Source organism: Oxyura jamaicensis, chromosome 2 (assembly GCF_011077185.1).
Source record: "Oxyura jamaicensis isolate SHBP4307 breed ruddy duck chromosome 2, BPBGC_Ojam_1.0, whole genome shotgun sequence".
Classification (NCBI taxonomy): Eukaryota; Metazoa; Chordata; class Aves; order Anseriformes; family Anatidae; genus Oxyura; species Oxyura jamaicensis.
In genome coordinates, this window is record NC_048894.1 from 95,063,795 (window position 1) to 95,088,286 (window position 24,492).

The following is a 24,492-nucleotide window of genomic DNA, read 5'->3' on the forward strand; positions in this document are numbered from 1 at the left end:
CGTTTGAAGTCTCTCTTATCTTCTTCATAACGCCCAACAGCAAAGATCTCGAAGCCCCCGTCCTTCACTTTTTTCATTTTTTTTCCTCAGTGAAATCAGTTGATGTACAGCTATGCCACAGGGCAGCCTGGAGTATATATTTTGAACAGGTGGTTTCACTTGGTAAGATAATCTTGCCAGCACTCTCTGTGAACCAAGTCCTGCTCCCGGCTCAATGGGATAAAGGGGCCCTTGCCCTCCCTGTCAGTTCTGTTTTCCAAGAACAAATCTGGCACTTTCTGCGTAGTTGTGGGTGGGAGTGTGAATATCAAACTGCCTCACAGAAAGAGCCCTGCAGTTGCTACCAGCAGAGTGAAACTGGTTATGGGGAAAGGTGAACTACTTTCTTAGATGGAAGCTAAAAAGAACATAAAATTGCAAGTGCTTACAAGGAGGTGAAGAAAAAAAAAAAAAAAAAAAGCGATTAACAAAGCACTCGCTGCAAGTCCTTCTTTCATAACGTTCAACAGCAATTTCTTTCGCTTTGAATTTGTGCTAGTGAAAAAAAGCCAAACACGTTTTCTGTCAATAGCTGTCTGTCTATTAAAAGAGAAGTAGCAATCACGCTTCAATTATAGGGTAGACCGTAACAGTGACAATACACAAAAACAACTACAACCATTTCAGGTGAATCTACTCCCAGAAGTGTCTTTGTCTTATACTTTTTTTTTTTTTTTTAACCTGAAGTGATGCAAAATACAGAATAAAAAGCAGTTAAGAGAGTTGTGGTTGCACGACTCAGGCAATAAAACCAATGGAGTGAATATGAATAGAGACAAGCTGGTGTTCAGACGTGCGTACTTGGGGAAGAATCATGAAAACTGCTCTCTCACCAAGAACTGGGTGTGTGCACATCTTCCTTCTAATGGGATACAGGTTTAAAAATGAGTTAGTATAGGCAAAGGCATATACTTGTGCAAGGATAAACTAGCTTGTTTGTACATCTTTTATGACCATCTGCATACACAACTGACTATTCAAGGAAATTGTAGCATCCATTTGTAAAACCACACTGCAAATTTACAAATGTGAAATCAACGGACGTGTATATTTACATGTATGCAGATAAAGTTTTAGCACACATTTAATTCACTTGTCATTACAACTTTAATAACGCTATAGGTGATAAGTTTTTAACTACAAAGTTGAATCTCAAAAGAATTTTATTATATTATGAAGAAGTCTTATACTAGGAAGAAAAGATAGCATCTACAAAAGAACCACTACAAATGTTAGAGTAGCTATCACTGTCATAAGCACTTTTTTCCTAGTGTTTCCAGTATAAACAAGCTAGTTAAATGTATTCTCACCTGCTTTATAACAGTTGCTAAATTTTATACCCATACCTGTTTTCTTTCTGATATTCTCAGGTTATTCAGTATTTTTGCTGTGAACCGAGTAAACTGATTTATGTATGATTAACACGACCTCTATACATCATTTACTAATTCCTGCACCCCCATAAGAAAGAAGACACCACTCTGAAATTAACAACGGAAGTCCTACTGGCTGCAGATAAGGCGGTTCCTTTTTACAGTTATTTGTTGGTCCTTATTTTGAATTGCAAAGCAGTGCCACTCCCCGCAAAGTCCAGTGATCAGGATTCTGCACTGTTTTCAGGTACAAAGAGAAAATGTACGTCAGATCTGTCCTCTGAGGCTTCTTGTAGACAGGACAGGAGTACACACTTCCTTGTTGCTTCTTTGGGTCATGTAGCGCCGTTGCGCTAACAGCATACACGTGAACTACAGGAAGACTTGTGAACAGCACCTGAGAACATTAAATAGACACAGGGCTCAGCATTAGAGAAACAGGATAGGACGTCCAAGCTCCAAACATGCTGGAATTAGACTCAGTGATGGCCTCCAGCAAAAACACCAGCACCTCAGCAGAAGAACACAACAGAACACAAGTCCTATGCTCACCACTACACCAACCTCAACCTATTCTTAGTCACTGGCAGCTGAGAGATGGCAGGCATCAGGAAGCCTGGAAAGAAAAGAAAGCATGAGAAACCTGTAAAGCTGCATACCATGGCAAAGGATGGAAAAATGGCAGTTTGGTTCTAGGAAGAAGCGAGACCATCATCTTTTTTTCCCATCCTTTGCCTCTTCAGCTGGTGTTCCTCCTTCTTTCCCCGCTTCCTGTTCCTTGAATGTCAGGTCTGGACCTACAGAGGCCAATCTGCACTTATCAAGCCTCCCTGTTACATCTTCACTTGCTGTCAGTGGAACTTCAAAGGACCAATGTGCCTTTTGTGTGTTTATCCAAAGCAGATCCATTCAGGTCTTAGAGCAATATCCAGTATTCATTGGCAGGGGGCAAAAAAAGGTCTCAAACCAGCAGCAACACAGGGACCTGCTGAACACTCCAGAGTACCTGAGTAAACTCCATGTTTCAAGGATGTTCTTTCACAAACCAGGAAACAATTCTCACCAGATGCTACCAGGGGCATGGTTTAGCTTTGAAAGGTTTGCCCTCAGCCAGATACAGATGTGATTTACCTGCAGAGGAATGACCTTGATGCCATTTCCACGACAGATGTCACTGGTTTGGCATAAATTTACCACACACACAATGGCAGCTTTCCCTGTGCAGTAACCAAAGCACCTAATCGCTGCTCCTTGGCTAGGTTTTAAATCTGCTTGGTCACATCAGCACAATGTAACCCTACACATGGGTAACTCAGCATTAGCCCAGAACTAATAATCTTCCTCTTACTCAAAAACGTGAGGGACTTCTAGTCATACAAACACTGACCTCCACAGCAGCTGCCATTAAACCCAGGCCCAGGCCTTGGAAGCTGTTATGGGGCCCACTCCCTCAGCCAAAAGAAGGCTGACTATGGGTCGCACTGGTTTATTCAGACATGGCTGTGCCTCTGGGGCCCCTGAAGCCAAGGTGCCCAGCATCTGGTCTGCTTGAGTGCAACACGTCCTAAGCTCATCTTCTGACAGAAGCTTTTTGATCTGGTCTGGTGGATACACATGCTGTCATCTTCCCAGTCCTGTTATTATTTTATCCCTCTTAAAACATACTGTGAAAACGATGCTGCAGGCACTCAAAATACTTTCTGTTGTTCTCTGAGCACACCATGTCACACCCCAGTCAGTGATGCTCAATTAATCCTTACCTTTGGTGCAGACTCAACCAGTTTACTGTTTCTGCGGTCCCAACCTGCACCTTCAAGGAAAAGGCCGTATATATAAACCCCACCGATGTCAGCAGGAGGCGGGCCTGCAACATCTTCTTTCATCATCTTGGTCACTTCGTTGTGTAAAACAACAGTGTCAAGTGCCCATCCTTTTGCTAAATTCATGCGAGTTGTCTCTTGCCTCATAGCAGTTAGGAATCCCTGAGGAGATTGAATATGACACAGAGGCTTTGAAAAAGCTCAAACATACCCATTTCCAACTTTTTTTTTCCGACATAACAGTGACACCAGCAGCATAAAACTTCTTCCCACTGAATCTCATCTACATACAAAACTAAATTCAGTAGTGTAAATCCAGCGCTTTCTCACACTGTCGCAGTACCAGGCATTTGTATATACTTGCTATGCATGTGTTGGTGCGATGAAACCACCAAAGTGGCTTATTTAACATTGGAAACTGCAAGTATAACTCACACTTCACTTCACCCACCTACGTTACAACAAGCCAGATGGAGAGAGGTTTACACAGCTGGCAGATAAGTGTGGTTTGTGAGGTTCTAAATACAAGTAATTGCTAAACCACAAACAATGCTGGTATTTCATGTGCTATATTACTCACCTTTTCTTATACCAACATTGTAAAAATGCTTTTCAGTCAACAAATCCCAAAGCATTTTACAGTAGACAAAGGAAGCACAAACTGGAATCATGTAACTAACTGCTGAAATGCCTCTGTCACTAGGACGAAACATACCTGCTGCTCAGTGCAAAGCTGTGATATACGAAAATAGCATACTATTGGAGACGCCAGCAAAATAAACTCACAATGTTTCAGCAACACAGAATGAAACTCATTTTCTGTTCTGAACAGCTACAATCTCAGGATATGGTTACAAGCTATGACAAGGCAAGCCAGGCTGAAAATGCCAGTTAACTCTTCCAACATAACCGTCCATATGCACACACATTGCAGTACATGGGAAATACATTAGTCCTAAGAGACAGGAGGACAGACTGCTTTGTACTTCTAGTGGGCACGTTGTGGATGTACACCTCACTGTACGTTGTGGAAATCCATTTGAGCAGCTGTGAGACATGAATAAAACACAAAAATTGAAGATGCAAGGGGGATTTATTGAGAAGGACGACTAGGAAGGAAGAAGTTTCAGGACAGATTTCAGAGCAGAGGAAGAAGGTGGGGGAATACACAGACATATGGGGAAAACAAAAGGGAGGGGGGCAATTACAGAGACAAGTGTACCAGGGAAGAAATCAGGACAATGAGTGAATTGCTTATTTTTATTTTTTCATATATTCATCCATCATAGTGGAGGCTGCTCCATTGAGCTACCGTCAGGGCTAAAGGAAGGGAAAAGGCACGTGCAGAAACAGTGGCATCTTGGCTTACTGAATGCCAAGGCCAGTGTCTGGCTTCTGGGACTGGAGCGATTGCTGCCACCACTAAACACTTCTCAGCGACACGATATCCTTCAAGTTATGAGCATATGAGATGACATTACAAACTCAGATGATTCAGTTAAATGACATTGGTGGCTTCTCGTTAATACCATTCCAGGGACCCCAGGACAAGTATTGAAAAGAGGTTTTGTGATAGCAAAGATAATTGTAATTGCATTTGAAGTCGTTGAGAACGCTAGTAGGTAGCTAAGGGAGACAGGTTTAAAGGCCAAGTTCTTCTATCATAAAGGCCATTAAATGAAAGTAAAATCCTTGGAGTTAATTTGTGAAATTTTAATTTGTGGAAACATGTTAGTATCAGTAGTTTAAAATACACAGTGTTCACTGCCAGAAGACCCCAGTGGGCTACCAGACACCAGATAAACTGAAAAATTAAAGAGAGAAAAAGAGCCTGAAGAGCACAGGACAGAGCAATGACTGTACTCAGGGAATCAGTTCAAAGGCTCTGTGGAAACCTGTGTATAAAAGTAAGCTCAGAGCTGTGAGCTGTCCTTAGGGATAAGATTTAGACCACAGACTGTTTTTGCAGAGATAGCAGAACCTATATGCTGTCTGCCGTGGGACTTTGTAACATTTATCTGCTCATTAGAATGAATCCTAGACCCTGTTAAAGACTACAGCTGGGAGCTGGAGGCCCAGCTGGGTATCCCACAGCAGGCAATGGCACAATCGACAGCAAGAAAGGATCAAGGGCCTTGAGGTGCGGCCATACAGCTCTCCCCAAAACCCTCTACCAGGCTAATAAATGACCTTTGGCCATGATATTTGTTTTGATTTCTAGTATCCTTCCCCTGTTTTGTTTGTTGTTGTTTCTTTGTTTTTGTTTGCTTATATGTTTTTTGAGTGAGGGGTGGTTAAGATTTTATAAACAGGGATAATTATTTCTTCTTTTCCTCACCTGCCTTTTCCCAAAGATCTCCTCGGCCTGCTCACTGAAGGCTGCTAAAACTTTGCTCCTTTGCCTTCTAGTAAACCATGCAAACTAACTCTGAACCTACTAGAATCAGGCATCCATGGAAGATTCAATTAAATCTGTTGTTTTCACTACCATATTCTCTCCTGTACCTTGCATATGAGGTCCCTTGTTTTTTACTTATTTTTCATTTCCTACAGTGAGCAAACTATTGCAGGGTTACTATGGAATTAAGTGGGCTCTGAGGAATGGAGGCATTGAACTTCATATTCTTAACAGTATTCACATTGCTTTGGCATCTAAGGCTCTCAGAAATGGGCTGTGGGTCCCTTACACTGAGTACTATATGACCAGAAGTACAGTTCTGCCTCTCCGGGCTTAAAGCCCACAGACAAGACAAGTGACAGCCACGGTATCCAGAGGTGCAAACAAATATAAATCAGGATCATCACAACATGAAAACTGGGAGGTAGAAATGAGACATACATCATGCTATGATTTTAGGTGAAAAATCCGGTAACATCAGATTAACTGCCAGGAGGGAAGAGAATTCGAGGCACTCTTCATTTCGCTCACCCCAGTCATCTTGGCCCAATGCAGACACACACAGGGAATCAGGTTTCTTTTATGCAGAAGCCTGAGCCTGCTCTCATTTGTATCACTATAAATAAAAATTAACTTCTGTGAAATCACTGAATTTATCCCAGTATTTAACCAGTCCAAGAAAAGGCAAAATCAGGTACTATTAATTACCACAATGCTTCATTCTGCCAGTGGCATAGTGGTATAAATCTACTTTTTTGTCTTCTGTCATCCATGGCATTTATCCATTGACTATAAAGCAAGCAGTGAGATCTATGCAAGTAGGCAGATTACAAATTATTTAGGAGCTGCATTTCCTCCCACAAATGAAAGGAGTTTTTCTGACAGTTTCTCCGCTATAACAAACAAGCCATTAGACCAACAGAACTAACACTTCATCACTTCAACTTGCTTAGGATGGAAATCAATTTTCTTAGCATACGTAATAATGGTTTTAAACACAGCAATATAATTATTAACAAAAATAATATTTAACTAAATAGAAAATGAGTCTTTGTTCAGACAAGTTTCTTGTAGAATAAGTCATTCCCACAGCCTGGGTTACAGAAAATGGAGACTATAAAAATAACCAACCGATTATTAAATTTGTGCTTGTCAGCACAAATTGATGTTTAAATCAGGTAAACACACCTGCTTCTGGATTTTTTTTTCTCTGCACATTGTGTATTTAGGACTTTTAGAACTAGGTGTCATGAAGTGTTTAATTTTGGTATTTCTAGAGGCTCTCTGACTTACTATGGTCTATTAAATCATGACTTGTCTGGGGACATTTTACTCTGATTATTTGGCAGCTTTTTTGAGGAATGCAGATGCATGGATCCAGAAAAATCAAATATAATAATAATAAATGCAGGATGCCTAATTTAGGCTGGCAAAAATTCAGAACTGATACAACCCCAAAGAGGAAAAAAGAAAAAAAAAGTTAAAATGACCAGTACAAAATCTGTGTCAGCTCTTCCTCATCTCTAGTGCAAAAGCAAACACCTACAAAACCCAAAGTTTACCAGGCTTCCATCCAGCCCAACAATTGCAACAGTTCCTTAGGAATATTTTAGCGCTGTTAACAAATCAAGTACAGAAGCATAATCATTTTATTACACCTACTTCTAGTCTCTTTCATATTTTTGCTTGGGAACCCTTTGCTCAGGGATTTTATGAGCACACTTCTGTGCTATAAAGCTGTATGGGCAGACAGCTGACAGACAGGCTAGATGATAGATGAGTATTTCCCAGCAGTAGCGCTAGAGAATATTTGCCATGGTTGCTTTCTCTCTTCTAGGCAGCTGTTTCAGCTAGCTTTTGCATTACTAACAAGTACTGAGATTAAAATACATCTTTAAAATAGCTCTTTGCTAAGGCTCCACAGAAACCTGTTGGCTGGATGCTCTCACAATGACTCACTTCCACAATTCACAGTTCCCACAAACATCTGTGAATCATAAAAAGCTTTAACTAATGTGGATATCTGTGCAAGGGATCTATGCATCACCTAGACATGTATGCTTTACCTCTTAACTCTGTTCTCAGGTGTTTCCTTTTCTGTGTTTCATTTTGCATCAATTTTTAATTTAATTTTACAGCCCAGGCAGGGGCTGTATTTTTTATGTCTCTCCAGATGAAGTCTGGCGCTGTACTGAGATGGTATAAATAACAAGCCTTCCATTTCAAGGAACTGATTTGCAAGGGTTGAGAGTGAAGTCCAAATCTCTTTTTCCCATGTCAAAGTTTTCAAGTTTACTTTGTTTTGTACTTTAAGGGGTTTTCACACAATGAATGAAAAACAGATTACACTAACAGAGCAGGCTTAAAAATGAGGAAAATGTGGAAATGTGCAAAGATGGTTTCATCCCATTTCCATTCTATAATCAAAGCAACCATAAAATGCATTCCATTAATTCAGTAACTTTTTTTTTTTTTGTCTAGCAAAAATTTCTTCACTAGATTTTGAAGTTATTTTAAATCTATGCTAAAAATAAAAATAATAAAAAAAAATCCACTTGGATTACACTTAGTACAGTCCTGATCGCGATAGCCTGAAGTTCTCTCAAGGTGTAATTTAACTGTTATACTGTAGTTAGATCAGCCTGGTAGACTTACCTGTGGATTAAAGAATCCTGTCATCCAGAACTGATTTGGTCGGCCATCCAGCAGCCAGCTGCTGAACTGCTGGTTTCTTTCAAGAAGCTCAGTGAACCAAAATCCTAAAGTAGTAGACTCCCAGGAAATCCTAAACCATAGTTTTGGAATTCTAGCATCATACATATTATCTAATGCATCTCGCAGTTCTTCGGACATAATTATGGTTCCTGGAAGATAAGTAAAACATTCAGAATGAATTTTTCCCTAGCTCACAAAGGCAATTAAAATTTCCAATGACATTCTGAGTTTAATAAACCCTCTTTTGTTGTCCCTTAATTGCACATCTGTTGCACTGAAATCTTGTCAGTATGCAGTTAATTTGCACAAACTTATATGACTTTATTCAAACAAAATGTGGCAAGATAAAAGATACTGCTTCTGGTATTTTAATCAGAAATAAAGGTTTTTTTAGACAATTCCTTCTCCTTTACACAGTATTTATATTCATTATATTGGCAATGCATTCAGATTGTGATTAATCCTTTAAAACATTTTAATATATTTTAATGCCTCCCAAATACATGATCAATGATAGAGATATAGCGTGTAACTCACTTTCATCCTGAACATGTACTGACAGTGATTATATTCATGAAATTCACTGTTATTAATGATAACTTTGTACAATTCCATTATCAAGAGAAAAATACCATGTAGAATAAAGCTATAGACAATATTTTATGTATATATATATATATTTTTTTTTTTGGCAGTGCGTGCCCATATATTCCATGCATAGTACTGTTGTCTCCTTTAAAATATTGGCATTTATTAAGCCTGTGCTTTTTCTGTGATACTTGCCCTTCCATGTGCCAGAAGTTCTTTGATCAGAGTCTGTACACTCACTGGTACTGAGAGCAGGCACACAGCCTGTGCCTCAGGATATCTTCTGTATTCCAGCTAAAATATTTTAAATTGTAGAAACTGATCTGGTAACCTCCATTTTGATTATATGTTCATGTAATATCAATGTTCAATGCATCATCATACACACAACTGCTGTAATTGCCACAAGGGTTTTTTTTAAATACCAGACAGAATCAGGTGGCTTCCACTACGGAACATGTAAAGAAAAGAGAAGGGGTCTGGGTGACTGTAAACAAGAGCTGCAGCAACCCATCTAAACACCTGTATGGAAATGATGCATGCAATAAGTAAGTGTTTCAAGTCCCTTCCTTCCATTGACATTGACAGTTGAGTGGAAAAAGAAGAATTTCCAGAAACCAAAACACCAGTTTTTAATTTAGATGAATGCAGTGGCTGCTCTAAACACATGTATAACACTGTGTTCAAATCTGGCACTCTCTAACTACATATCAATTGCAAATAGGCTTCGTTTTCTTCTAGCAGATAATCATGATCATAGAGCCATTTAGGTTGGAAAAGACATTCAAAATCATCAAGTCCAACAATAAACTTGACCTACTGTGTCCCATCACTAACCCATGTCCTTCAGTGCCACAAATGACCTGCTCTCGTTTCCGGACATTTCTTTCTGTGCAAGAAATGCTGTGAGAAAACTAAAAAACACCAAATTAAATTAATTAAAATTAATTTTAAAATACTGCAGCAATACAGACTAAAGAAAACACATCAGGCCTATCCTGAAATCTCTGTAATAGCTTCATAGTCAGGTTCAGATTTGTGTTCTGGGATACATAAAGATCTTTCATAACACAATAAACATCCTATTTGGGTATAAGCGTTCTCTAACATAAAACTAGAAGCACCAGCATTTAAGGAAGAAGCCACTCTGTGTCACCTCTACTTGGCCTACAAAAAAATGTAATATAAGCTTATATACTTGATTTGCCCTCTGGAGGTATAAAAAGTAGAAAGCAATTCATGCAACGCATGTTGGCTTCAATTTCAAAGCAGTCTTAGTGAGGGCAGAAAAAAAGTAAACAGAGTCCCCTGCTACCCCTGAGGATCATTACTATCTGAACTGGGAAAGTATGATTCCACCTGTGTTTTTTCTTTTCAGGCTGATGCAGCCAACTTTCTCCTGCAACGGGGGTTATGAGAGAACCACATAACCTTATTCTTCCCTTATTCTTGCAGGCAGGCTGGAGCATTTCAAGTATGGAGATAAAACCAGTCTCTGCCCCAAAGCATGGTGAAACCTCTCAGGATAGCTGCCTGTTATGACTCAGAGCAGCTGCTGAGAACATTAAGCCAAAGAGATCTTGAGGATGAGGAATGTTCACAGCTCTGGCCTTGGCCATATAGTTGCATAAATATTCCTAGTGAGTGGGCGTCAGCTCTGGCAGTAGGCATACAGTGCTTGAATTTCAGCACTACAGCACACCGAATGACATCTGTGGGTGTTGGGATGCATTTCTGCAGCTACAATACTCTGACAACTATAAAAATAGTAAAAAAATAAATAATTGTCAGAAATGAAATTGGTAACACATGAGAAAAATAATAGTATCTTTCTGGAGAATGGTGGTAAATGCATTTGAAAAACTGCACTTGATAAATTAAATGATTAATGCAACACCACACACTCCTCACATTTAACTTGTGAGAATATCAGAGCCCTGGTTACCATATGAAGTGAACAAATGTCCTATGAACTTAATGTGACAGGCTGGACATCACTTCCAAACTACACCTAAATCTATCCAACTGATATGTAGCAAATAAGCCAAGTAAATCTATTCGGTTCTGAGAATTTCTAGGTTTTATTGATAATTAAATAGTCTGCTCTTCTAAGCTGATCTGTTTTTAGGGTGACTCATTCAAAAGGTATAGTGTTGTGTACAGAAAGCACCAGGAACTTTCTTATTTCATGTAGTTGCTACCACACCTACCATGAGCTGAAAATGGTGGCATTTTCTCCAAAATGTGCAAAATGTGTTTTTAAGCAGTTTTCCTAGCCAGGAAGTATGCTTAACTGTTAATGAGAGGTCTAGAAATAATACACCACACTTAGTAAAAGACAACAGAAGGCACTCTGGATGAGAAGTAAATAATGGATGAGAGTTGCTGAGCCAAGAGTAACTACGCCTCAGGACACGCTAGACTCATCCCTCCCATTTCTCAGATGAATTCCCCGTTGTTACATGACATTCATGTCTTCACTGAGTACTCTTAATCATCTTCAAATAAAATCCTCAACCAAAAGTGAAATACACAGATGATCCCTACAAGCCTTCCACACACACACTGTAAGGATCAGTAAGGTAAGGGTCCAAGACCTTTCAGTCCAAAACTCTATGATTATTGTCAACAAATAAAACTAAACTTGTATTAGTCTTAGCAGTTTTTAAACCGAAATCAGTCTAAACATAAGCTCCCCATTTAAATTTCATCTTATTTTTGAGACAAGATGATAATCATTGGGAAGAAAATGATGCTCCCTCCCCTAGTGGGAGATATTCTTTCCCATGTGCTCTAGCAAGACTAGGTTCCTGAGCTTCTGTTTCTCACCACAGATAATAAATAATTAAAATAATTAAAATAAATAATGGCCTAATGCTCTGGGCTCTTTTGGAGTTCAGTTATATTCCCCTTGTAAGGTGCAACGAATGGAAATAACTTACAGCAACATGATGAAAACAGTACTATCAAAATTGCAGTATTCTGAGTTAAAAAATTGTGAAGCTTTACTTCATTCTCCCAGAGGCTTAACATGAGTTTGTGTAGATGACCTAGGACTTCTAAGTGATTAGGTATGTAGGACTATATGTTACCTCATGTCTTCATGAAGTCCCATGTGTTCCAAAATATTCTCTGGTGAATGAAAAAAAGGAAACACCTAAGGCTAACACACGGGCTATCAACCCAGTACAAGGATGGTGAGGAACTAAAAGCAGATAATTACATATTTTTTTTAAAAGTAGCAAATCAATGACTGAGATGAAATCAAGCAAATCAAGTCCTGGTGTGTAGGTTAAGTACGGTGTGCATTACATGCATGAAAATATGCTAGCTTTGTAACCTGATGGGTGCTTTACTGTAATTTCAGTGGAAAGTTTGCTTAAGCTAGAGAAGTAGGGCTTCTCCATGACAAATGCCACAGTGACTTCTGAAGTTACTTTTTCTACTGCCCCCCCCCCCCCCCCTTCCTTTGCTTTCTGTGTTGGTCTTATGACCCACATCGCTATTTGTTCAATGCTTGTCTTGCAAGTACAAAGTAAAATGCATGGAACAAAAACCCTGGGCCAGCACGCTGTGTACAAATCACTACATACTAGTAGTCACGTAAAAGCTTGTAGAGGGACTGCTGTATTCTCAGGAAATTTCTTAACATGAAAAGGACTCTTCTTCCTAACTCTGCAAGTACTTTATAAATACAAGCAGGAGTTCTGTGACCACATGACACATGCATATATGACACTCAAGGGTAACAAATCAAAGGTTTCATGTATGGCTTCAACTTGTCATGAAGTAGGCAGTTCTAAAGGTTTCATTTGAAAACACTAAGTTATCAGGTACCATAAACAAATGCCAACTGGATGTAGATTTTTGATCAAAGTAGAATCTAGATATACTCATAAATAAATGAGCTAAGCATTTACCTCTTTCACATGACAGGATTTTAAGCAGAATACTAAGGAGGTAAAAAAAGCAGAAAATAAAACATATTAAAAGCTTTGTTTATTTCCATTGTCAAGGATTCAATATAAACATCCAGTGCTACTACAAGCACGATCCACTACTGAGATTCATGGAAACTGCTCATGAGGGACTAGGGTTGACTCCCACAGAATCTCCCTTGTCACTTTCTTCAGTGCTAGAAGAGACATTTGGGTGCCATCAAAACACTTACCACTCCTACTTCAGTGCGTGGAGGAGCAAGAAGACCTCCCCCACCCCAATCTCACAAATAGGCAGCATGCAGTTCCTCCCTGCTGAAAGAAACTGCACCAGAGACTAGGAGTAACTGAACGGGTCATTACTGTTCACTGCAGTTAAAGACATTGTCTTTATTAGTGGCAGAGGTGGTCTGAAGTGCCCACTCCCTGTTAAACAGCTACAGTATTAGTATCCTCTGCCAGAGGCATGTACCCTACCACAGAAGAAAGGCAAGGCATGTGCACAGGAACTGTATAGCTTGTATAGTGCTCTCTGCAAATAGTCACCCTCTTCCAGGGGCTCAAGATCCCTTTAGGATCTAGAGTTTTGGTTCAATCCCCATGTCTTACTTCTCCCCAGATGAAAAGATGAGAAAACAGCACCTTCCTCCTGTCTAAAAATATTTCTTTATTTGCAACATGATCTCTCTTTAGGTCACTTGAGAGGACAGTCATCATTGCCGTGTTCTGATTTATGTGGAACTGTATTATACCAACTGTGAAATAAATTCTGGGCAATCAATAAGTAATTAAAACAGAACTAATGGCTGGGACATAACTGAGTGCAGCTCAAATCTAATTATTACAATTTGATCCAAACAAAAAGTCTCCCTCTGGACTGCAAAGTTTATTGGTGGAGATGCAGGCTTGGGCATGGTTGCCAACAAATATGTTGTGCACATGCTGAGCATCCTCACCCCTCCCAAATGCTGAAGCTGCTTAATCTGCCCTCCAGATAGAGGAACAAGGCTGGCTCTGCTAATTCCCTCAACATCTCTCATGTTAGCTGCACACAGCCTGTCACTAAGGGGAGCTTTATATTATCTCAGATACTCCTCAGTGATCAAAAGCAAGATGACAAAGTCCTTCTATTCACATCCAACCTGCAGAATCAAATATTCAGAACGCCTTTCACAGAGCTACTCAACAGATGAAGACAGAAGCTATGATCTAAAGCAATATTTGTTTGAAAATTTAGACTGGCTATAAGAAGCTCTGCTCAGGCCTCAACAGGTTTGTGAAGCCAGAGCCAGCTGCATGACAAAGGCAGACGACCAAAATTCACACAACCTGTTTGAGCGGGCAGATTGGTTTATCTCTTCGTAAAGAAAGAGCAGCACAAGAGATGACTTGAGGCTCTGATTGACTAGTCTGGGGAGAAAAATCTATTGTGAGAGAGCTCGGTGTTTTCCTCTTTGCTGAGGCAAGAGAAGGTGCCTAAATTTTCTTTTTATCCCCTAATTAACTCACTACCACACGCATCTGATGCATCATGAATCTGCCAGAAGCCATTAATTGGTATTGTTAACTATACATCCCATTTTGTTTTCAGAGCAATTTTTCACTATATTTAACTGCCATGTCCCTAAGAAAATTATTGTGTTTTAGAGGCTTGCACAAAAGTTACAGCATTAACTTGATTAAGCACCTGGTAGAGGACTATGCCCACTGTGCAACTGAATACTAAGTGCAAATAAATTATGTTACTCATCTACCTCTCTGCATAATATTGTACATTTTGAGACTTAAAATATATCTGTCATGATCAAGGAAAGATTAATTCTTTCTTGGATAGAAATTATTATTCTAATTTACTTGAAAAGGGACGCTACACATATATACAAGGGAACTTTCCTGTCAATTTTGAAGCAGATAGCAATTGGTTCTTCTAGCTTGGAAAATACAAGCACGGCATGACCACAGTACTGTCATCACCCATAACAGAAGGAACTAGTTTTGAGGCACTCTGACCTGCTGGGACAGTTCGCTGTCTTTCAGGTATTTTCTGCCTCTCTGCCGGAGAATAACAGACTTGGGTAAGAAATCTTAATTCAAGAAGCTTAGCTGAGCAACATTGTAGGATATTTCAACAGAAGAGCAAAATAGGAAGTGAAAACAAAAAGCAGGCAGTAACATCATCATTCCTTCTTTTCATTCATTCCTTTTCTGATCAAATTTTCCATCTGTTTCTAGTCACCTTCTCTCTAGATTTGTATTAAATACATTCACCATTGCTCACTTTCAGCCAAATATTCCTGTCTCTGAGAGAGAGTGCTGTTGCCTGCCTCCTGTGATAGCTAAAAGCAGAACCCTGTCATTCCCTTTTCACTGGCACTCCTACTCACTTCTGATTCCACTTAGAGACATCCCATTTCATATAACCAGTTTCATGAACATTGCAAATCTCATCTTAGAGTCTTTACCACCTGGCCTGATCACCTTGTCTCTCAATTACTTAGCAGCAACATTTCTACCTTCTTCTATATCATTATGTCTCAGCTTAATTTCATAAATGACTCTGGCACATGACCTGTGGACCTAATCACACAATTCAACTCCCCTGAGCTCTGTAGAGATCCTAGAGTGAATCATAGAAGTGCAGTCATACTGTGGAACACAGTGAACTGCAATACTGGAGCACATGCACACAGAATAATTTAAGGTGAAATGTCCCTAGAGATGGAGTCAGGAGGCTATTAAGGTTATAATAAGCAGTAATATGACAAAGAGATGGAAAAAGAGAAAAAGGCTGGCAGGGAGAAAACGTGAAAGAGTGAAGAGGGAGAAAGAGGGAGAAAGGAAGGGAATGAGGGAAAAATACATATTTAGTAACAGGGCACGAGTAGCCTTTAGTAGTAAAAGAAGGCATCTTAAATAGTGTCATTTTTCATATTGCCACTTACCATCTATAGCCAATTTGAGATCAGTCAGTGTTGTTCGAACTCTAGATATAACGTGTTGCATGCGGTCAATTTCTTGATGGAGAAATATATTCATGGGTTCAATAGCTCCCATCTTTTGAAGTTGGGCCTTCACCTAAACAAGAATAATGAAAATACATACTAGTGTGCAGTAATTTTTGAAAGCAAACGGTTGTTTTTTCAGTTGTATCCCACTGTTCTTGAAAAAAAGGAACTTTTATGCAACAGATGGCCAGGCAAGTCCTGGGCTAACTGTAAGGTTTAGCACAATGTAACTCATCAGTTCACCAAAAGGAGCTGCTCCATCATTCTAAGGAAGGAAAGTTCCCTCTTTTAGAAGGGACCAGGAGTTTCTTCTAGGCCACAGGGTCTTAGAACTTAAAAAAAAAAAAAAAAAAAAAAAATCATCACATATAATATATAAAATAATGTCTTATGATAACTTCTTCATATTTACAAATTGTGCTATATGAGCTTTCTCAACTCTTCTTGCCCTGCAGAGTTAAAATGATGCTACAAATGGACTTTAACTTAATAAGCAGAATGATATATAAAAAAACAGGATATGTAAAACTGCTACATCCAATATTATGTGATTCACTCATAAGACGATGTCTTTAACTAGAGAGGGGAGGTTGCCAGGAATAATATGGGTGCAGCACTGTTACACCAGTATGTGTGCCATTTTGTGGGTAGAATCTCCCAGATTTGTTAATTTTCAAGGACAGTAGTTTCACACATACTTAACAGAAAACATTCTCAAAAATAACTTAGTTGTCTATGTATTACTTAGAGACATGTCACTGCTAACGTAGCAAAATCACCTCCGCTCTTACTTTATCATATCATGCAGATACACTATGATTCAGGTATATACAGTATGCTTCATGTTTATCAAAGATCACTGTATACATTAATGCATGAGAGAGGATTTAGTAGTACCTGAAGAAATCATAGTGCCTACAGCTCAAATAGTATAATGTTTTTTACAGAAATCTCATCTGTAAGACTTTCCAGTGTTTTTCACTCCTGCTATAACTCAGCTTTCAGAAAGCCAATGGCCTTCTGTCTGTACTCGCTGCCACTCAGCCCCATGCCTCATCCTTCATACTGAAGCAGCATGAACCCTGATCTTTACCATAGTCACTCCATTATTTTGCAGGTGAAGTTCTGCAGGGTGACTCTGGAACCAAAAAGAGATATCAAGCAGCAAAACTCAGATAAGAAATCCATATACTTATGTGGCCATCAGGAGATAACTGACCCATAGAATCAGTTTGCTAAAGTAATTTAAGAGCTTATTTTGAGCTTACTAACAAAAGATGATGAAGGAAGAGCTAGAAGGTCTGTTACTTTCAACAGAACATCATTGGAATTCTACCGCAGCCAAGTAAAAATGCAAAATTTGGCATAATGAGTGCTATTTCATCAAGGCCAGAAGTCCACCGGATTTTGCTTTGTGCTTTCCCAGATGCATGATTGTATCTGGGAACGTAGAGTCATGCATCTGGGAGAACACAGCACACATTACTATGCATACAGTACATTATATACACATAGGAAAAGTTACTACGGCGTATCTTATTATTATACCAAACAGCACATCTCTGCAAGATAAATATAGTATTTGAGTAGTTATAACTGCTAGTATAAATGAGTAAATGCTTTGACAATTTCTGTTTTGAAAGTTTCAACTTCAAGCCCAATAAAATACATTTTTTTTTAACTTTATATTTTATTCTCCTTGGGAGACAGTTATCAGCAAGGTTATTCATTATATTTTAATCACAAAGACCCATGAGTTTGCCAGACAAAATGTCTGAGAAATAGGTGCCAGCCAATTATGCTAATACTTTGCAGTCTGACAGTTCATTTTAGAGACTGAGTTAATGTGTTTCTTCCTGTAAAAGAGAAAAACTACTAAAATCACTATCATGAGATTAGACCTCAGACAATAAACTTATTTTGGGTAGTTTACACAATGAAGTATTACTATTTTTTTTTTTCAGACAAAATTCAGGGAAAACTGCTTTCTGAAAATTTCACAGGAACTGATAATTCTCCCTCTCACCAAAAAAAAAGAAAAAGTTTGATTTTTTTTTTTCCAGAATACTTACAAGACTAGTGCATGACACTAATAAGAAAGGGATAATACAGAATACAGTTTATGCATTTTGTCCTTTAAAAAAGAAATATACTTTATTCTAGTCTGCAGAGCATGTGTTCATTTTGGGCATAATGTAGAGTAAGATTTTTTTCTGTCTGAGGAAAAATTGTATGAAACACCTTGTTAAGGAAGTTATTTTCCAAAATGTTGCTATTTGTGAAACTTCAAAGAGAAGATAAAATAAACATTCTAAAATATTACTACAATGATAACCTCACAGTTTAACTAATGAATTCTCAGAATTAAAAAATCCCTCTGTTTTTTTTTTTTGTTTTGTTTTTTCTTTCATGTACGTATAGAAATATCTGTAATGTTTTGAATCATAGAGTGAACAAATTATGCAGATATTTGTTAATCCATCCTAGATATGTTCACAGCACTCAGCCTAACCAGATATAAAAACTGAAATAATGACGTATTTCCCACCTTGTATACAAATCAATCCTGATCTGCAGTGAGATTTACTAGGTGTAAGATAGTGCCTCTCTTGGAAACCTTGCTGTTAAGATTAGCTTTAAATACCAGCTATGAGGCATGATTGACTGTTTTGTATTAGAATTCTTATCAAACAATCAGATGACTTACTGTTAGTGCTGTATTTATTATGACATGAAGAGATGGATCCTGACTGACAGGGAAAAAAATCAAAGACAAAACTCACTAACCAAAATAGCCTTTTTGAGATTAATATACTAATTCCATAAAGCCCACTTACTACATCTCCTTCTCAACAGGAAAGTAGCTGTCAGCTAACATAAAACAAGGTGATTTAAAGAAAGAAGGAAATAAAATCATAATCTTAATAGCTCTGCCTGCATGATTTTGCAATGTATATCTCTACTGTATGAGACTCCTCTATAAACATTTCGTAACTGTCCTCAGGTCCCCACCTGCTTTGCCACTGCATACTGTATAGGACATTCAGCAGAAAAGCAGTTGCCAAACTCATACTGTTGTAGTAACTGCATATCGTTTTGAGCAAATGCTGTAATTTTCATTTAGTCCCACCTACTTGCTATGCCGTTTGTCAGCAGAAATGGGAAGTGAGTCCTTCTGCAAGATGGCATTTGTCTCCCCATGTCAGAGGTCTGAATATGAAAGACAAGCTCAGGGCATGTCCAAGAAAAGCTCTTTTCAAATGGTGTCAAAGACCACTTCCCTGTTGTCTAGAAGGAAGCTGGCAGTGAAATATGAGGAAAATAGCTGAAGGTCTAGAGATGGATGACCACCATATCTGATAGGGTTGGTAACTAAACCAAAGACACCTTACAAAGCATCTGCATTAGTGTTTCACTTCAGATGAACAATGTTTTGCACTTTTTTGTGACAAAATGCTGCACTGAAAAGTAGATTCCATGCACACAAACTGGATTCACTTCAAATTAAACCAACCCAAAAGGCATGCTTCAGTGAGTCTAACATATTCCAGCCACTAACAGGTATTCAGCGTACAGACCCAGACTAAAGTTAGACCAAAGTAAATACCCCAGTAAAAAACTTAATGCAGGCCTGGGTCCTCAGATGAACTCCAACCATCATGCAACACTAGCTAATACTTGCTATTCATAGCCTTGGAGGATAAGGCAAAATCAATACTACAAAAATATTTAAGGAATAAAACACTGCTATTTGGTTTAAAAACCAATAAAGTGCAGGATCTTTGAAATGTCTCCATGTCTGTTCCCTGGCAAGCTGGTTTTCAAGCTACAAATGTTTTCATTATAAACCTTTGCATGCGACAGGCTGACATTTACCCTTGCATCTATCCTCATTTGCATGGATTGATTGGACCTAATCATTTTAGCACTGATCTCTTTGTTATCTGTAAGGCAAAATCCAGAAGCAAATGTGGTTATAGAAGCAGAACCCTCACCTTGCCTCTGCCTTTGGATGAAAAAAATGAAGACAATTTTAGGACAGGAAGTAGGTTTATTTTGCTTTTGCATTACCTGTATCACATTGGAGTCTGCTAAAGCATGCAAAAGTGACTTGTTTATTGTCTTTTGGGTGGACATTTGGTCAGTTACTTGACTGGTGAAAGGAAGACTTACAAGAACACATCAACAAAAGAAGAAGAATGTATCACGCATATCAAAGGCTAAAAATTGATAAATTGAGGACTTTGTGTGACAGCCTGGATTTCACAATGTGTCAAGAGAAAGTACGATCCAGAGTTCTCCATGTCTGCACACAATTAGTTTCAGTATCATCCATCCCTAACCTAGTCTGTTGGGGTTCTGACTGCAAACAAATTCTCTCCACACTTTCTCAGTGGAGTCACAAGAACTGGACAAATATAGCAGAGGCATCTACCACTTTCCCTGAAGAGTGATTTATATTAATTACTTTCATTTGTTTCCTGATTCTTCCATTTGTTTCTTCATTCCTTTTCTCCACAAACAGTATAACTGGATTTCTGAAGACTACTACATAGTGGCTTTTCTGGAGCACAATATCCTGTTAAAAGCAAACCCAAGCGGTACTGCTAGGACTACTGAACATTTTTCTTTCTACTGCTCTTATCCAATGAGGCATGCAAAAGAACTCTTTTTGACACATTCCACCAGTGTCTTACAGCGTAGTAGATTAGTTTTAGTTGTTTCAGGATTTTTAAACCAATCTAGTAGGTAATAATGCCCTGAGTACAAGTAATAATGTCCTGAATAACCAGATGTTGACTTAAATTGATAAACAATAGAACTCATTCCCTTTTTTTCAGATATCACAAAAAGAATTCACATAATTCATTTCACTCCTTATACCTGTAAGCTTAATTTCACTTGGCTCCTTTGCTTATTACATTCTAGATTCTGCTAACTTCTGCTTTTCCCTCTGAGAACATCTGAAATCTCTCCCTTATTTTCTGCTCTGACTAGTGAAATTATTGGTTATATATTAGTGAACTTTTTTGTTTGTTTGTTTTCTTTTGGTATTTTAGACATTCTCTTTTTGTCGGTTTATGCAAACTGTCATTTAAAAATTTAGATTTATTTACAATCGTCCTCTCCACCCTTTCTAAGATTCCAGAATAACAGAACTTAAATTCAGATGAGAACCATATTTGATTTTTTGCTTATTGCATAGAAACGGCCACACTTCTGGCACCATAAACAAGTGCAGCAACGAGATGGGACTGGGCACTAATGGGAGAAAAGGGAAATCCCCTTCTGACAAGGAAAAGATTATTGAAGACCCAAACTAGTTCTATACAGAGAATGAGAGAAAAGGTGTATCCATTAGGCAAAATGAGAAGGAAATATTGAAGAACCAAAAACTGCAAGAAATAATGTCAAATTTCATAACACTGCAGAAGCAGAATCTGAACCTACAACGCAGCTGACACAATCAGAGTTGCACGGAGGAGCAAATTACTATAAAAATAAACTGTTAGAAAACAGCCACAGGATGTTCTGTAGATACTTAGAGCAAAGAAATTGCTATCATGATACAGAAACTGATTGTAATTTTTGGATGGTTGAAAAGTACCATGTTGTCCATCAGTAATATGAACTAAAGAAACAGCATGTAAATGGAGTGGTGTGATTAATCAAAGTGCAATTCACAGATCAATATGCACAAAGTCTGAGAAAATTGGAAATCACCAGGAAGAGGTGGTATCTACACTTACTGGAAAGAAAATGAAACAAAATTGCATCCTGAACCCAGAATATATTTACAATAAATACAGGCGAAAGAGTAGATCCAACAGGACATCCTCTGACTCTGCCTGTTAGAAGAAATGGGAGGGAGGTTTGCTTGTCTAATGCCAATGTGAATATAACTTCTTGAGTCATAATAGAAAAGCTGTCAAACAAATTGAAGCAAGAGGTATCCTCGAAGCTCAGAGAAGATGTCAGAGAATCAGTACAGAAGCAAAGAGCTATCTAATTGTGAGAATCATTATATAGATGATTGCTTAGGAGAAAATAAAATCTTGCATGTACGCTTGGCAGATCATGAGAAAGATAATAGCTTGTCATATTATTAGATGACAAAATGGCAATGAAAATAATTGGTGGTGATTTTTTATTACCATCACTTGGGAAAGTACGTATTGTACCCAAATACAGTGCTAAAATAGAGACAAGTTAAGAGTGCTGGCTTAAGCTTTCAGAAGAAACCCTCCAGACTCTTGGTCCTTCAGTACAGTCCCTGGCTCCATCACTGGAGCCTAAGACAATTGAGGGAGCGACTGAAAAGGGGAGGCCTGTGTGTGTTTTGTACGGACAACCCGAGTGAAAGAAACTAAGAATGAATGAGAGCGAATGAAACCAAGATTAAGCAGAAGAAATCTGAAGTTCAGTACTATTAGTGTTTTCTAATTATTACAAATTTTTCAGGAGGAAAAATGTTGGCATTTTAACAAAGGAATGAAGAAATAGTTCTTTGGAGGATTCAGGAAATATCTTGGAAAAAATAGCTCAATAGACATATTACAAATATGTCAAAACTATATATGCTACACAAGTAGTCAATATTCTATCTCTATTGAAAATTGAAAAAAAAAAAAAAAAAAAAAGAACTGAATAAAACTAGAAATTAGTTCAGTGAAACATCTTTACTCCGATACGAAGGATAAGAGAAAAAGACTTAACAATCCAAGGTGCAGACTATAAGTGCAAATTCAAAGTGCAAATTATTAAATGTATTAAATCAATAATTAAGAGTTAATAATCACTATAAATTTGTTTAATTTTATTTTGTATTTAACATATTTGATGATTTATTTATTACTAAATAACTGTGAAAACTAGAAAACTGACTTCATTCCAAAACAAGCTCTACAAATAAATGATTAATATACTCCCATTGGGAAATATTCAGTAAGCATGTGAGAGAAAAGGGATGCACAAGCAGGAATGGCTGGAAAAATAACTATATGGAGAAAGCTGCTAGGAAAGCTCATAAAAGAAAAGCTGAAAATTTAAAGTGGCTTGCCAAGAGGGAAATGAAAAGAGAAGTTCTGAGCTGAATTAGTCAGTGATTTATACAAGACATTAAATCCAGGATGAATAGTAAAACAGAATATCAGAAATATTGCCAGGGCCCCAAGACAACTGTTCATACCCTAAGCAGACACTGCAGTTTGTGCAGAAAACACAGTATAGCAAAACAAGTTGTAATACTGCATACCGGGCAGTCTACAAGAAGCATGGACTGCAAGCAGGGGAAAAAGCATTATCAGTACAAACAGTTGTAGATAATAATAAAACCATGGAAAAGGGGGAGTTTTCAAGAGTTACTGTTCAGAATCCAGATCCACACTTACAAAGTGATGAAAGAGTACTTTGTGCTGGAGTTTTCCACTTAATGACACTGTTAATTGAAAATGTGGGAAAAGATTGATGAACAAATCTGTTATGGCTCAAACTTTTAAAAAAGGGGGGGCAGTGATAAAACCCACTATTCATAATGGTGGTATCCTAATAAAAGTAGGTAAATTGGAAGCTATAACTGCTGGTATCCTCCTCTAAGCTACTGGGGAGAGAGAGGACCTTCTCAAGTTTCCAATGGCTATTCTGAGTCAAGGTAACTCATTAAGTGGACTATGGTATTTTTAATATACGTTTCTGTTGTAGGAATAATTTAGATGATAAACCAAAACAGACTTCTGAAACACTACGCGTAATTTTAGGAGGGTTTTAAAACACGTGCCATTTAAATTCAAGAAAGAAGCACAATAAAACGCATAAAACATGAACATGAATACATACATAAAACATCTGTATCTCAAAAGCAGCATATACCTCATGAGGATTATAATCCGGAGGTAACTTCTCCAGCATCTCATCAGCAAGACGTTGCACCACTGCTTCTCGGGTTTCCCCTCCTCCAGTGCTGCTGTCTTTGGGCTGGATGCTTACTATTGTACTCAATGTCTCATTAGCCAGGTTAGTCTGGTAAGTTATATCTGCATTAGGGTGAAGTCCAAATACCTTAAAGAAAAAAGGGAAAAAATAGTAAAAAGTGCAATTTTCCTTTTAAAATTTTATCAGTGAAGAAGACTATAAATACAGATAAACAGGGAAGGAAACCTACAGCTCTATAAAATAATAAACACAAACAGGTTAGTGGAAGTCCACCCATTTAACTGGACAAGAATCAAGCCCAAATTATACAGAAACATTAACACAGGTTGCATCTACAAATGCATTTTCATTCAAACGAGGAATGTGGTTTTGAACTGATCTGATTGTCATCACAAACCAGGCTTTGGATCATGCTGCACACAGAATGATTCCTTTCCACTGGATGAGACTAGAGCTTGTTGGAAACGTGCTGTAAGCAGGCACTGCCCCCTCACCACTAACATCTCTCTACAGATCTACTACTATTGTACCTGCTCAAGTAGATGTCCCTAACAATCAGATCAACTGCCAATTCTAATACATTTTGTTTCACTCAGTCTCGTAGGCTTATATAGCATGAAGCACAGTGAATAAAACATTGCTCACGTTTGGAGTACTCAGAGATTTTATCACTGGTGATAATAT

At 38.2% G+C, this 24,492-nt stretch overlaps 1 protein-coding gene across 5 annotated transcripts in view; it reads right to left on the minus strand.

The window, feature by feature from the left end:
* Nucleotides 1-1,434: 1,434 nt before the first annotated feature.
* LOC118161925 (dynein heavy chain 5, axonemal-like) overlaps nt 1,435-24,492 on the minus strand; it is a 147,846-nt gene continuing 124,788 nt past the window's right edge. For 3 of the 5 annotated variants that reach the window (XM_035317702.1, XM_035317703.1, XM_035317700.1), the window contains 5 exons: nt 23,746-23,934; nt 15,814-15,946; nt 8,286-8,494; nt 3,173-3,394; nt 1,435-1,809 (listed from right to left, as the gene is read on the minus strand). In XM_035317702.1, coding sequence (XP_035173593.1) covers nt 1,591-1,809; nt 3,173-3,394; nt 8,286-8,494; nt 15,814-15,946; nt 23,746-23,934 — 972 coding nt within the window. In that variant the 3' untranslated portion in view covers nt 1,435-1,590. The remainder of the gene's footprint in view (nt 1,810-3,172; nt 3,395-8,285; nt 8,495-15,813; nt 15,947-23,745; nt 23,935-24,492) is intronic. The other 2 variants (XM_035317701.1, XM_035317699.1) reach the window with 1 other exon arrangement.